The following is a 16,843-nucleotide window of genomic DNA, read 5'->3' on the forward strand; positions in this document are numbered from 1 at the left end:
AGACTCTTAACTATAGGGAATTGATGGTTTCCAGAGGGGAGGAGGGGGATGGGTGAAATAGGTGATGGACATTAAGGACTGTACTTATCATGGTGAGCACTGGGTGATGTATGGAATTGTTGAATCACTATATTGTACACCTGAAATTAATATGACACTGTATGTTAACTAGAATTAAAATTAATACTCAAGAAAATAAATAATAAAATACTACTACTAATAATAAAAAATACTCAATAGAAATACTTGCTCAAGAAATGACAAAAATACTGCCAAGTAATAAAGGATCTATACCACTTGCTGGGTGGTTAATTTAGAATTTGAAGCCCTGAACTTGGACTTCACTACCTAGGAACCCTCTAAACAATCGTATTCTATAACTCAGTGACTAAGGGATAAAGGGTTCCAAATTTCAATTCAATACAAACTGCTTCTTATGTTATAACAATCATAACAAATATCTATTTGCAAGGAGAACTACCATCAGGAGTCTTAAAAATATGTGTAAAGTATAAGTAAAATATATAAAGGCAAGAAATTGAAACATGATTCAACAAAATTTTGAGTTATAAATACTGCTAAAAGAATGAGCCTTAAAATGAGAATGCAGATTAAACTTGGCATTTCAAACCCAATGTCCCCAAATTAAATCGCCAGTATCCCAATTGTATGTCAAAAAATGGGACTGTTAAATAATGCAGATTTCAATTCAAAGGCTTTCATCTGGATAAATTGAGCCATAAACTTATTAATGCTTTGATCCTCCATATTTCAACAGCAATACCCTAGAGTATACAAATATCTTTCTAAATCACCTAGCCTAACTCTTGAGAAACTACACAGCACATACCCCTAACCCAGAACAATATCTAAACCTTTTATTGTTAAGAACATCAATCTCACTGTTCCCCCTACCAAAAACAATGTAAGGTTTTACTTACATATTTTAACAAATATCTGCCCCAAATATAAATCTGCCCCAAGACAGTCAGCTCTCAGAAACATGTCCAATGGTGAGACATGTCACATATAAGAACACTTTCACCAGGGAAGAAATGGATGTTCTACTAATGGACTTTCCAGGGTTTGAAAGCATGTTGGTTATATGATGGAAAGGATTTTTCCCTCCCTCTAGCACAGACTCATTGTGAAACACTGGCCCAGTCATACAGCTTCAGTTTCCTCTCTATAAAATGAAGGGGTTGGACTAGAACTTAAGCAATGTTCACTGGAAAACTAGATCTGAAAATGAGTCCCCCCCCCAAAAAAAGCTCCATGATCAAATAAGATTAAGAAATATTCCATTCTATAGCGATGCACAGCAGGACACTCAAGAATCTGACAGGCAAGGCAACGTGTATATGAAACTAGAGCAGAGATCACCATGGAATTGGAAGGCTGAGCCTGAGGCTTCCAACAAGGCAAACAAGCTGAATCTGCAACTCCCACATTTAATCCGGAATTCCCAAGTGTAATTGAAGCGATCCCATGTTGGTGTTGGGCTCATCAGTACTGAATGCAAATCAACTCTAGGGAAAGCACCTTCAATTTAGTATCTCAGGATTCTCACAGATCAGGTTCAACAAATTATGAACTTCCAATTGTAAAAACTACCAAACAAACAGGGAAAATACATTCTTACTCTAAGAGAGATTAAGCAAAAATAAACAGACTTTGACTCTAAAGGATTCAGATATTTAAATGACTAGATAAAAAAATCAAGTTATAAGAAATAGCAGATTCCAGAAACAAAACCTAGGAATAAGAGACTATAAAAAATTATGAACCACTTTTAAGGGGGAAAACTCTAAAGCATCTAGAAATGAAAAATATCATTGTTCAAATTTAAAACTTAAGGATGGATGTGTTTCACAGCTAATCAGACTCCGAGGAGAAGAGAATTTACTAACTAGTTGATAAATGCAGAATGAAAGATATGGAACATGGGAAGAGACGTTAAAAAGATATGGAGGGGCGCCTGGGGGGCTCAGTCATTAAGCGTGTGCCTTCGGCTCAGGTCATGGTCCCAGGGTCCTGGGATCGAGCCCCGCGTGGGGCTCCCTGCTCCGTGGGAAGCCTGCTTCTCCCTTTCCCACTCCCCTTGCCTGTGTTTCCTCTCTCGCTGTGTGTCTCTCTCTCTGTCAAATAAATACATAAAATCTTTAAAAAAAAAAAAGATATGGAAAACAGAATGAAAAAGTCTAAAATATATTTAGTAACAGTCTCAAAAGGAATGAAAGAAAAACAATAGGATAATAATTCCAAAGTTTCCAAAAAGCAAGTGGAAGACATGAACCATAGATATACAAAACACAACTTGTAATAAGATTTAAATAAAATATATTCACCTCTAATTGCATAATGATATTAAAGACCAAAAGCAAAGAGAAAACTTGAAAGGCAGCCAGACAGAAGAGACAGACCAGTACAAGGCCTAGCAATTATAATTAGCTTCCTAACATCAGCTACTGAAGCCAGCAGTACAATATCTTCAAAATGCCAATAAAAATATCTATCCATCTGGAAATATTTGCTCAGAAAATCTATCATTCAATAATGAGAGTAAAATAAAGATACACATTTTTTTTTTTAAAGAGTGATTTTATTCCTTCATAGAAGGAAGATGGATAATGATTGCTGAAGGAAAGTCTGAGATGCAAGAAGGATAGTAAGCCAAGGAATATGTAAATATATAGGTAAATCTAAACAAGAATATCTGACAACAGTATCTTATATTTGGACTTGAAAAAGAACAGAACTGAAATGAACTATCAAGCTACAAAAAGACATGGAGAAACTTAAATGCACATTGCTAAGTGGAAGAAGCCAAGCTTCCAAGCCAATGTCATATGTCACATACCATATGACAACTATATGACACTCTAGAAAAGGCAAAACTATGGAGACAGTAAAAAGATAAGTGGTTGCCAGGGGTAGGGGTAGAGGAAGGGATGAATAGGCAGAGCACAGGGAATTTGGGGGGCAGTGAAACCATTATTCTGTATGATACTGCAAAGGTAGATACATGTCATTGTACATTTGTCAAAGCCCATAGAATGTGCAATAGAGTGAAAACTAAACTAAGGACTTTAGTTAATAATAATGTATTAATATTGGTTCATCGATTGTAACAAATGTACCACACTAATGCATGATGTTAAAAATAGGGGAAATTTGGGGTGGGGCAAGGGGGTATATGGGAATTCTGTACTTTTTGCTCAATTTTTTCTATAAACCTAAAACTAAAAAACAACTAAAATATCAAATCATTTGAGCTGGGGGGTAAAGCTAAGGTGATCTAAGCTCTTTGCATTCTTTGATAAAAAAAAAAATCTCATTAACATATTCAGAACCCTACAACCAACAATTAGAGCAGCCACGGTTTCCAACCACACATGGAACACTTAAAGAAAAACTAACCACATATTTTTATTAAGTTGTAAAATTTTAAAGAACTGTTATCACATCAATATGTTCTCCAAAAACAATGAAACTTATTTATAAATCAAAAATAAGTATAAATAGAAAATCCTCTGACCGGTAGAAATTAAATGCATGTGTAAGTCTTGGGTCAAATAAAAATCACAGACCTGTACCCCTGAAACAAATAATACATTATATGTTAATTTAAAAAAATTTAAAAAGTAAAGTTTAAAAATACTCAGAACTAAATAATAAAAGTTCTATATAATAAAATTTGAAGGAGGCAGCTAAAGCAATAGTCCGAGGGTAACTTATAGCCCTAACTCCTCATAAAGAAAATAAGACTAAAAATGTCCAGAGTTAAGCATTCATCTTGAGAAATTTAGGGCCATCAGAACAGCAAAATAAATTCAAAGAAAAAAGAAAATAAATAGAGTGGAACTTAATAAAATAGAAAACAAAGACAGAATCAGGAAGCCCAATACAGTCTTTAGAAAAGATTAATAGAACTGACAAACCTGCAGTCTTGTTCAAAAATGAAAAAAAATAGGAAGCACAAATGAAACTGGCGATGGAAAAAAGGACATAACCATAGATACAGGTGTGCTTTAAAGAGAATTAATATCAATGATCCAATAACTTTGAAGACATAAAACTGATCAATTTATAGAAAAATAAAAGTTTTTAGACATGTGAAACCTTACCAAGCTTCTAAGAGTCAGAATTATACAAAAAAGTATACCCAGAGTTATTGTTCCTTCCCACCCTTAACACCACATTCCCATTTCTCCATCCATAGAGATGCTTATTCTTTTACAGAGCTGCATGGTATGCCTTTGTGTGGATGCACCATAGTTCAGCCATTCTCCTACATATGGGCATTGATGTCATTTCAAATCCTACTACTTCTCATGAAAGTCTGACAAGAAAATTCAATGGTTATTCAAAAGCTGATTACCCAGATTTTGAATCATTTATATCCTTTGTTATTTCTTTCAACTTTTATTTTTCCTTCTTGGTTAAAACCTCAAAAGAGAGCAGGATCAGTAAAAGAAATGTAATGTGGGGCCATGGACAAGTTCTCCTGGGAAGTTGTTGCCTTATTAGCAACAGAGAGAGTATAATGCTAACTGAAATAAGTCAGAGAAAGACAAATACCATATGACTTTACTCATATGTGGAATTTAAGAAACAAAACAATGAATATATGGGGGTGGGAGGAAAGAGAGGGAAACAAACCATAAGAGACTCTTAAAGATCGAGAACATACTGAGGGTTGATGGAGGGCAATGTGTGGGGGGGATGGGCTGATGGGTGATGGGTGTTAAGGAGGGCACTTGCTTTGATGAGCACTCGGTGTTGTATGTAAGTGATGAATCACTGAATTCTACTCCTGAAACCAAAATTGCACTGTGTGTTGACTAGAATTTAAATAAAAACTCCAAGGAAAAAAAAGAAAATACATCTTTAAATTGCTTAAGTCTGTCTACAAAATACTATTTGGAATTAACAGGACAATATTTTAGACCCGTGTGCATGGAAATGTGACTAAAAGGCCCATTTTTTTCACATACGTAAGTTCCTGAAATGAGACAGTAAACAGAAATACTGCTATGGGTTAATTAACCACAAAAAGTGAGTGAAGGTATAAATAAAATTCTCGTTCAATCCAAATGGTCCCGCCAACTGGTTGCCCCTGAAAAAAATTTCCATAATTCTATCTGTAATCACAAACCCACCAAAGATTTTATTCTGTTCACCTAAGTGTGTGTTTGTAGGAAGGGTAGGGGATATTTAGGTTTTGTTCTTAGCAGTTGGGCAAACTCACACAAGTATGGACTGATGTCTATAGGGGAAAGAATACTGGGAACATATACACTGTGACTTTAATTATATCATCATTTCAAAAATACGGAAATGCTTGCTGAAGGAAGAGATCTTGTCTCAATTATCAGGCTGCACATGAAAACAGCCCAGATGTATTTGGAATTCTTTCTCTTATTTCAAATTATGAAGTCAAATCTATCAAGCATTTTCATATGATAGTATTCCTAATCAGAGGGAGAAGACCTTGATACAAACGAGGACTTCAAAACACATATTTAAATCAGAGTTGCTGATGTTCTATAGGTTCTTCCGTATGTCCAACAGTAGCTACTCCTTATTCGGGAGCTGTCATATCCCAAACATATGCCACTTATGTTATTTGTTCCATTCTAAACTACTTGCTGAATTTTGGGTTCAGATTAAAATTTCCCCAAGAGCATTTTGGATATTTTAAGTGACCTTGCTTAAATGTGCGTTATTGGGAGCATCTTTTGGGGGATTTGGATGAGCTCCAGTGAATGGTGCAGTCCAGTGTATAGGCCCACGGATTCCCAAGGGCGGGCCCTGTTGAGTTTGAGCAGAGACCTCCACGGAGCAGGGGAAAAGTCCAGCACCTAGATGTAGTTGCAGCAGCTCCCAGGTCAACCCAAAGGGCGCCCTCTTACCAGTACATGCAATCCAATAACCCTCTGGTGAGGTCATCTGACAGTATTCAATAGAGTAATGGAGACTCGGTACTTCATTCTTCCCAAAACATTTGAGTGCAACACGCGTGTCAGGCCTGGGCATCCAGAGAAGTGACAAGACGATTGTATGTCCTCTATTCGGGAGGTCAAGAAAGACTTTGAGACAATTTCAACACAGACTAGAACCTGTGAACTAATGAGAGCATGTGTATGGCACGGGAGCCAGCCATAGGAGGTGGTCGTTGACTGTTTCTGGGCTGATGGTGACAGAGGCAAACCAGGAAAGGTGTCAAAAAAGAAATGATGGTAGAGAAAGGAGTTTGAGGGCAACTGATTTTTCCTAAGAGGCCTTATATTTATAACCATGCAACATTTGCCAGCTCTAGGTTTTGCATCAAGTTGAAGGCAGCTACACGTGGGAGAAAAGGAACAGCCCTCATCATCTTAGACTTCCTTTGCCTCACACAGTGAGGTGTGAGGACACCCAGACCTGGCTCCAGGAATTATAGAATCTAGGAAAAGCTTGGAAAAATTGTCCCCAAGATTGTTTAATCCTTAATCTCCTAATCTGCAAAATTAGGAAGAATTCTTATAATTCAGAGTTGTAAAAAAAAAAATAGGTAATATAATAATATGTGATAATTTAGGGATTAAATAATGGGGTTCCTCCACCCCAGCTAACCCATTCCGTCATATATATGAATAAAGAAAACATGCATAGACAAATTCCATGAGGATTTTTAATCTAAATGTATCTACCTACCTAGTTCCAGTTCTAAGTTTAAGAATATCAATTTGATTTCCAAACATTTGTGATCATTATTCTATTTTAAATACACCTAGATTTTCCTTGATTCCAGGTATTGAAAAAGTAAAGGCCAAATGCTTGAAAATACCCAAGTTCATAACCAGAGGACACAGTAAGCTTATACATTTCATATCCTGCTTTTGATATGGGGGAAGAATTGAGACTTTTAAAAAAATATTCTTCCATTGTAGACAGGAATTTAAAAATAGTTGACTGAAGGAGAAAGGAACTTTCTGGGGTGATAGAAATGTTTTATATCTTGTTTTATGTGGTGATTACAGGGGTAAATAAAACTGTCAAAATTCATCAAACAGAACACAGAAGATCTTTGCGCTAAGATTCACCAAAATTTGCATGTAAGAAGGCTAAGATTCTATTTTATGTTAATTATAGCTTCATAATATGTTTTTTTAATCTTCTGTTCAAAATGGAAATCTTCCATTTCCATAAGTGTTCGTGTTTTTCCAAAGTAAACTTCAGTAATTTTTCCTTTTTTATTGTCACACTTGTTTGGTTTTTTAAAAAATCATTTCCGGCATATCTTCCTCATTCAGTCCATTATTGCTAGTGGATTTAGTCACATTGTTTAGGTCTCTTCCCTTCCAGATTATCAGGGACAAAGTTGAACAAAACCCAAGGCCAGATCTGCTGACCCTTAGGTGAACCCTTGGTCTCCATGGAACTCTGGTTCAGGCAGAGTGATTCATCACAGCGCTGCCTGCCATCTACTGATTAGTTTTCAGTCCTCCTAATCAAATATAAGCTTATTTAATTCCTATAATAGCATCTTGAGAAAGTGCACTGACCAGTTTGCTAAAATTCAAATGTATTTACTAGTTTAGAATTAAATATGGGAAAAAAACCCTACTGCTGTTCTATAGGCATCTTTAATTTATTTCGATCTTCCCTGACCAGGAGTTCTCAGGGACTTTTCTCCATTATTGACCCAGAAGAGGAAATATGTCACACAACTAAAGCAGACTGCCCTGGGTCCAACCACTCCACAAATCAGCAGAACCAGAAAACCAACAAGTCTTGGTAATTCTTGAAAATAGAATATCTATATTTATAGAAAAATTACCAGTGTTGATCAGCAAAAAGAACCATAGTTCCATAAAAAAAAAAAACCAAAAAACAAAAACCTGTAATTCCACCACTTAGGAAAAATACCATTGTTAACATTTTTTCTATATGCAGAGGCATGAAAATTTGTAATAAAACAGGCAATTTTCTAACAAGTTTTTCTTAATTGTGGTAAGCATGTTTATATTTTTCTGGGCTTTCCTTTCAGGTGATAATCTGTCTTTATATGTGGATATTTTATTAGCTAAGTCTTTTGTGGAATTTTTAAAAATCTTGTTTGTTATTCTAGACATTCAAGGTAGTGCTAAAACATCTTTCAACAACATAATATCTTTGAGTATTCATCAGATTGTTTCTTTAGGATGAATTCCTAGAAGTAGAATTGTTGAGGGTTGACATATATTGATGATATCTTTTTTCCAATAATCTATTAACTTGTTCTTTTTTTTTTATGTTATGCGAGTCACCATACAGTACTTCACTAGTTTTTGATGTAGTGTTCCATGATTCATTGTTTGCATATAACACCCAGTGCTCATTGCAATAATCTATTAATTTGTTCTGTTTTGAGTATATAACTCTTAACTCTACTGCTCTATCCAGCTACTCATCATTCTTTTGCTCCCCTTTCAAGCAAAAATAACTCAAGATTGTTGATATTCACTATCTCCAATTCTGCTCCCCCCTCTCTCTCTTATAACCATCCCAATCAAGCTTTGCCCCAACCACTCCACCAAAACTACTCTTGTCCAAATAACCAGGGACACCCCTTCCCCAACCCATTTTGTTAAATCCAATAGTAAATCTCACCCATCATCTTACTTGATTACACAGTACCTACATTTTGAGATCATTCCCTCCTTCTAGAAACATTTCTTCCCTTGGATTCTAAGACACCACTTGGGTTCTCTTCCATCTCACTGCCACTCCCTGTCTCCCCATCCTATTGACTCTCATTCTCTTGGTGATCTCACTAAGTCTTGAAGTTTTAAATACCATCTCCTTGCCAGTGAGTTCCAACTATTGACTGTGGTCTAGTCCTCACTCCTGAACTCCAAATTCTAATATCCAAACTCACAAATATTGCAAACTTACCATGTCCAAACGCAACTCTCTTTATTCCTCTTCTGTAAAAACAAAACAAAACAATACAACACAACCTGCCCCATTTGGTCTTTCTCCTTCTCTGTAAAGGAGAATGGTCATCCTTCCTATTGCTCAAGCCTAAAACGGAATCCTCCTTGATTTTTTTTTTCCATTTTGTACGACTTTCGGTTCTTCCAGAAATCTTGTTGCCTTTATTCCTAAAATTGATCTAGATGTCACCATTTCCACTGCTACTACTCTGGTCCATTATTTCTCCCCTGAATTATTAAAAGAGGCCTTAGCTGGTCTCTGTGCTTTTGCCCTAATCCCTATACCTATTTCAAACACAGATGAGCCTGAGTGATCCTTTTAAAATGGAAGTCCAATCTTATCACTCCTCTGCTCAAAACTCCACATGGCTCCTACATTTTACTTAGAGTAAAAGCTACAATTCTTACAATGCTCTATAAACCCTCTACTCTGTGCTGCCCTATGACCTCCCACAAATCCTCTCTCTCTTAATATCCTACTTTTTTCCTGGCTTACTGCTCCAGCCACCCTGACCTTCTAGCCATTCTGAGAACTTACCAGGCATGTGACCTCAGGGCCTTTGCACTGGCTATTTCCGTGGTCTGCAATACTTTCCATCTGATAACTTCATGGCTGAATCCCTTGCATCCTTCAGCTTTTTGTGCAAATATCACTCTCCCTGAGGTCCTAGTTGGCTTCCCCCTTTAAAAGTGCCCTTCCTTCAGCATTTACTCTGCTCCTTTGCTTTTCTCCAGAGCATGTATCACCTTCTGATAAATATTTTATTTATGTGATTTGTTTCTCTTGGTCCCCAGAAATATATCCAGAAGAGCAGGAATTTGTATCTGATTCATTCAATGCTGGAGGAGGGTCTAACATTACAGGTGCATATTTAATGCTTTTGATCCAGTTTTCCAACTTGCTTCTTAAGAAATGAAGGTATTGAAGTTGATAGGATGGAGGAAGAGTTGAGGACACAGTATTAGCAAAGCCACGACATGCGAAAAAAAAAAGTAAAATAGTGCACTGATGGCCGGGTGCTTTGGATATACCAGTGTGGGGATACAAGACTGGCTTAAAATAGGAACACATCAGTGGGACAAGGCAAATTTTAACTGAGAGCACAAAATCAACTTACTCCACAGTAAGAACTAAAAGGACGAAGTGATAAAGGAGTTCCACACTAGGATACTGATCCAGGCACTGGGAAACTTAGTGAAAACTTCTATCACAAATGAGAAGTTTGGCTAAGAGCCAAACTGTATCAAGGAGGGCTGCAGTCTTTGAAAGGGTAATGAAAATGATGGCTCCTCCCCAGAAATTGGATCTATCTAAAAGTGTAGTGAGTTCACTACCCTCTCCCCGAAACCTCTCCGTGGGCCACCATGGGCCAGTGGTGGAGAATCCTAATTAAGAAAAAAAAAAATCCTAGTTAGGAAATACTCTTTCAGCATCGTGACAGTTGCTTTGATGGAAATGATGCTTAGATCAGGATGTGGGTAACTGCAATATTGAATTGTAAGTTGTTGAATAAATATTTGAAACTGAAGTTTACTCCACTAAAGAGAATCCAACCACCATGTCTTAAATGTTCAAGTCTCCACAAATATGTAGAATTAAACATCCCAAAGTTATCTCAGTGAATATTCAAACTGAAAGTTTCTTATTTTAAGCTTAGTATAAATTTCTCAAGATAATCAAAAGGAAGACTCTTTAAGTATTGGTAATTTGATTTTTTTTTTTTTTTTAGTTGAAACCAGCAAATATTTCTTGCAAACAATCCGAGCTATTGTCTGTCTGGCTTCTGTACAACTTTATCATTAGCATCTTTCATCTAAATAATTCACTAAAAGGTTATAAAAGAGTCTTGTTTCTCTACCAAATACCCCTTCTCTCTGTATCCTAGAACCCAGAAATAATTAAAGGAAATTCAGCTTGGGTAGTTTTTCTTGCTGAGCTGCTATCTCTGGAGTGGGATGTGGGAAGGGAAGGGAGAGGGTCTTATTTATATCTCAATATAAACAGCTTTTACTCACTGAGACCATCCACTGCACTGTAATAATGCAAATGCAGAGAACTCCTCGGTCTGAAATCTATTCCGTGTCTGATATCTGATGCCAATCCTTACAATGATAAAGGCCACAAAACAAATGCAGAGGCACTGAATTTAAATACAGCCAGTCCCAAGAGGTCTCTCTGGTTGGTTTCTTTTCCCGGTTGCCACTCATCAGAGAAGGAGTTTACCAACAGCCATCAGCCGAGCACATCCAAGCTGGATCCAGGCCAAGAGCAAGCAGTATTGTTGAAATCTGGGCAGCGAGGTGGAAGGGTGGTCAGAGCAACAGTCGGATGGAAACATGCGGGGCCTGATGGCCAGTAGCTGGAGGAAGTTTGGCCACGCCGGCAGAGGGACATATGAGTGGTTAACGAGCGAACCAAGCCAACCTCTTCCGGAAACCCAGCTGCAGGTCTGTATCTATGACTTCAGCCTTTTCTTCCCCAAAGTGTCTCTGTCAGCTTTAAAACCAACTATGCCTATATTTTTAGGATCTTAAAACTTAGTGGCAGCATTTTACTTTATGGGTAGGACAGAAATATTCACTCACTGACTGGCGTGGTCTAAGGAAGTAACTGGAAAGTTGAATTCTTTTGACAAGGATGGATTCAAGTAAAACCTGCCACAAATACATTCCAAGAACACCTGAGAGATCAAATTTATCAAAGAACACCTGAAGGGAGGAGTCAACAAATCTTTAAGCCTTGGTTTTAGGACTTTGTTCTTTGCACAGTAAAGCAATGTCTACATACACAGTAACGAGAGGCTCCCTTTGGCTGTAGAATGACAGCGTTTCTAGGAGTTAGGAGAAGCCAAGGCTCTTACCTCCGGCCGGGTGGCAGAGGGTTAAGGAGGTTTTTGTCCCTAAGAAATGCAGCAGCTGCTTTGCTTTGTCTGGGCAATCACCAAAGAAGCCTCAATCTGAGGCGGCAGAAAGGAAAAATATTTGTAGAAACCCAAGAACTCAATTTTATGATCAGGAGGGAAATGAGGGATCCTGCCCCACAAAAAGAGGGAAACAAACCTATTTTCTTGTTGTCTGGAAAACCAACTGACGAGGCTGGTATTTAAGTTCTCCCAAACTACCTTTTTACAGAGAGATATTTTTTATATATATTTATACATTATATTTAACACTTATAATTGCATATATATAACTATGATTTTTATACCCTTCAACAGTCACACTTTTAACTGAATATTTTAAAAAATATTCCCTGAACAAGAAAGCCCTTGAGTCAATATATGCATCAGAAATATTAAAAGTTAAGAAACAACTTTGAGGGAAGCGAACAAATAAGAACATTTGACTAGAAAAGTAGACATCTTTTCTGCATTTAAAAAAAAAATCCAAAACAATTTGAACCAATATACCAAGAATTAGTAAAAGAGAAAATTAAGGAGACTATCATAAATTTGTCCTGTCACTCTGTGCTTCTCTTAACTGGAACACATGAGGAGTTATCTCAAGAAATTGTCCTAATTTGCCATCTTAGATAAGTCTTTTAGTGCCACTTGATATTTGGATAAATTCGACTCAACCAATGGAAGTACCGATTACAGGAGGAGATTGTGGCTCTTCTTCTTCCAAAATTTTGCAACTAACTGCAAAAAAAAAAAAAAAAAGGCAACTAATACTGGTAATACCATAAATGCAGAGCCGTAAACAATAGGGTCTATTACACAAAATCTTCTAAGTAGAACATGAAGTATCTTTATATTCTATGCATCTTGAACTTACAGAGTATTTAAAATTTGATGCCCACAGCTGTTTAGAAACTATTATCATCCATATAATTGATGGAGAATGAAGAAAACTAAGTCATGCATAATAGTCCATGTTTATCAAGGTTGAAGAGCGTTGTTGTTTTTTTTAATATTTTATTTATTTATTTGACAGAGAGAGAGAGACAGCGAGAGAGGGACACAAGCAGGGGGAGTGGGAGAGGGAGAAGCAGGCTTCCCGCTCAGCAGGGAGCCCAATGCAGGGCTCGATGTGGGGCTTGATCCCAGGACCCTGGGATCATGACCTGAGTCGAAGGCAGACGCTTAACGACTGAGCCACCCAGGCGCCCCTGAAGAGTGTTTTAGAAGCTTTAATGATTTTAACGATTCATCTAGAGAAAAAGCCTAAACATAGTTAAATTGCTTTTGAGTCCAACTTGATTTTTTACTAATGGTAGTAAATTATTTATGAGTTCATCTATTCTTATAGCTTTTGTAATCAAAGTCCTATTACATCACAACAGATTTTAAGTTAATAGTTTTGATAGATAATGCGTAAGAAAACAGAAAGAACCCATAACTTAGAAATAAAACAATAATCACACATGTAAAATATATTGTTACTAAAATATTTTTTCTGAAAAAATATATTGAAAAATAAATATAGTAATGTTAGTTTCTTTTTTTTTTTTTATGTTCACTGCATTTTCTAGCCTTAGCAATAAATTTCTAGATTTCTTCTGGTTATCTTTAGTATTTTATTTTCTAGTAAATTTGACCATGTGAGTTCCTGAGGTAGAAATATATAAATATCTATTATTCACCAAGTGCTTTACACACATTGATTCATTAAATTATCATGCCAACTCTCCAAAAAAGATATTATTTCCATTTCATAGAGAAGGAAATCCAGGCCCATAGAGGACAAATAAATGGTCCATAGTCATGCAAGTATTAGAAAGTCCTACTAGAATTCAAAGCCAGAGCTGTCAAACCCCAAAGACGATGCTCTGTTTCCAAAAACAAAAACAAAACACACTTTTAATTTTTATGCACTTTAAGCTAAAATATCTGAACTCATATCTGCATTTAAAAAAAAATCCAAAACAATTTGAACCAATATACCAAGGACAAAATATCTGGCAATATAAATATTAAATAAACTATCTAATTTTGAATCAACATAACACACATAATTGTAAATTCTTTAGGAAGTAAAGATGATACAAACAACACTAGATAAGCGAGTCTCTTAAGAGGTCACGCCAGCAAAACAGTTGTCCTTACCCCCAAAATCAAGGAGAGATCCCTGGGCTCTCATAGTTTTATTATTATATTTTATTTTAAATAAGTAGATAAAGAGCTTAGTATTTTGCTTGTTTGTTTGAAACACAACATAAGGCTTTAATTTTTGTGGATACAAACACATTTGTTGCTGTATGCTTTATATAACAGAGAAGCTTTTTAATACCTCACTACTAGCCACTTTATTTAAAGCAATGTCTCTGCAATTTGGAACAGTATTTTTGTACCGCTTCTCTACCTTGCTGTTGAAGCATCATTTCATGGCTATTATACTCTTTACTTCATCAAGAACCATCATTACCTTGTGAGCTAATATCGTAAAATCAATACCTCCTAGGTTGCTTAAGAATTTATCGGCAATTTTTTTAAACTACTGAACTTTCAAGAATATTTAATTTCATGTTTACATTGAAGTCTGAGATGGGAAGCCTTGCAGATGATGAATATCATAACAAAGCACCAGACATGCTCACACTTTAGAGATTGTACTCTAAGTAAACAACCAAAAAATTAGTGTTTATACCAGATAGAGTCCACAAATGACTTCTCCTCTCAAAGCACAGATATTGCAGAAATTTTCTCATATCTAGTTTAATAATATCCTAGACTAGATAGGGTTTTTTTTCTTGGGGGGAGGGTATTTTTTATATAAGATTCATTAAACTTTATTTTTCAATTCAGGCTTTTTCCCCTCTTGAACAGATCTAAACAGCGTGCTGCAGGAATTTGGCTACAAATAGTCCCTACACAGCCGCTTAGAGAAATTTTAGGCTGTAATAGGATACAATTCTTTTTCTATAAAGAGTTCAAAAGTTGGGGCGCCTGGGTGGTTCAGTTGGTTAAGTGGCTGCCTTTGGCTCAGGTCATGATCCCAGGGTCCTGGGATCGAGCCCCACATAGGGCTCCCTCCTGCTTGTGCTCTCTCTCTCTGTCAAATAAATAAAGTCTTAAAAAAAAAAAAAAAGTTCAGGGGCACCTGGGTGGCTCAGTCGTTAAGCGTCTGCCTTCGGCTCAGGTCATGATCCCAGGGTCCTGGGATCGAGCCCCGCATCAGGCTCCCTGGTCAGCCGGAAGCCTGCTTCTCCCTCTCCCACTCCCCCTGCTTGTGTTCCCTCTCTCGCTGTGTCTCTCTCTGTCAAATAAATAAATAAATAAAATTAAAAAAAAAAAGTTCAGAAGTTTCCATATTGATTCTACAAATACTGCAAAAACAAATGGAATTTTAAAATCTCATTCATCATAAATGTCAGTGATCAACTCAGATTTCAAATATTATTTATATGTGATATGAACACATAACAATGTCAGAATTCATTCCCGAATTAAATCATTTAAATTCCATATCATCCTTCTTGTGGCAATACCACATTATTGGTCTAAGTCTAAATAAAATAAGTGCATAAAGAGTAAGAGCTCCTGTTCAAAGAATGAGTGGTGGGCTGACCAACTAAAACCTACTCTTCTGGTTTTCCTTCGGGGAGATATTGTAGGATATCGTCAATATGTATTTTTGACATCTCAGTTCATACTTTATCACATCCATTTACTTTACTTCACGTGGGCTCAAGCCCATTGGCATAAAGAAATACTACAGTGATTTTCAGAGTGGGTAATGTGGATAAGGATAAAAGATGAAGAAAGAGAGGAGCTTTAGGGAACGCAGAAGTCTTCTTTCCCCATCTCCTAACCCAGCTTCGTTCCCGAATTCCAGGGCACCCAGCAGAGAAGTTCCACCAAAGACGACGTGGAGCCCTTCCTGTGCATCCTTCTTCCAGCGACCATCCTGCTCTTCCTGGCCTTCCTGCTGCTTTTCCTGTATGGCCGCTGCAAGGCCCCCCGGCTCCGGGGGCAGGTGTTCAGCCCCGACCCCCTAGTGCGCCCCGCTGCAGGGGAGGCCACGGAGTTCCTGCCGGGCTTCCCGCAGAACGTTGAGCAGGACTTCTACTCCCCGCTGCCATGGGAGGCGGGCCTACCCCCCTCCTACGAGGAGGCCACCAGGAATCGTCCTAGGGTGGAGGCTCTGGAGGCCGGCCCTCCCGGTGAAGAGGGCTCCCCTGGCCGGGAGGGGCAAATAGAAACTGCTGGTGGGAACCATTTAAAGCACAGCTCGCAGCCCCTCCTGGAGCCCACCCGGCACCCGGCAGACTCCTGGATGAATGGGCGCCAAGCTTGACAAATGTCAGTCTGGGTAACCGTTCTCAAGTTCCTTAGGGAAAATTTCTCCTAGGCTGTCCTGAGGAGGACTCGACTTGTCTAAAATATGTAACACCCCTGAGAAAAAAATAGGAAAATTCTGTGTGAGTTGAGAAACAATTAGAATGACTGGTAAGCATGGGGACGAGCTCCGAAGGAAAAGAAAAACGCTGCTAAGCCAAAGGAAACAGCTTTTCCCACCAAATAAAGTGTTTCTTCCTACACACGTTTTTCAGGGTTTTATGGCTTCACTTCTGTGTGAAAGCTTCAAGATGGCTGGAGAGTTCTAGAAGGAAAACATCTCAAGAACTGCAGTGGTCAGTTGTATGGTCAACAATGGTAAAGTAGGTCTCAGTAGTAAGAATGAAGGTACAGACAGACATTTGCAGACATTTTAGCTTTAAAAAAACTAATAAAGCTCTCCAAAATTATCTGCTTCCTGGAGTAGCCCTTGCTTACTTGTGTTCTAATTTGCCTCCTAGAATGGGAAAAGGATCGGGCTGGTAGGTGGGAATGTCTCCCACCAGAACATCCTGGCTCGTCCCACAGTGCTGTGGCAGGACAGAGGTGCTGCTCTAACACACCATCTTAGGGGACACGATGAGTGATTGTGTGGCCTTC

General features: G+C 37.7%; 1 protein-coding gene across 1 annotated transcript; it reads left to right on the forward strand.

Annotated features, from left to right (window-relative positions):
* Positions 1–11,300: 11,300 nt before the first annotated feature.
* Positions 11,301–16,630, forward strand: SMIM28 (small integral membrane protein 28). The gene is made up of 2 exons (XM_031026290.2): positions 11,301–11,411; positions 15,741–16,630. Exons 1-2 carry the CDS (start codon positions 11,301–11,303, stop codon positions 16,200–16,202), a joined length of 573 nt encoding a protein of 190 aa, XP_030882150.2. The 3' UTR covers positions 16,203–16,630.
* Positions 16,631–16,843: the final 213 nt, after the last annotated feature.

This window comes from Leptonychotes weddellii, chromosome 8 (assembly GCF_054177405.1).
Source record: "Leptonychotes weddellii isolate Sample4059 chromosome 8, ASM5417740v2, whole genome shotgun sequence".
Classification (NCBI taxonomy): Eukaryota; Metazoa; Chordata; class Mammalia; order Carnivora; family Phocidae; genus Leptonychotes; species Leptonychotes weddellii.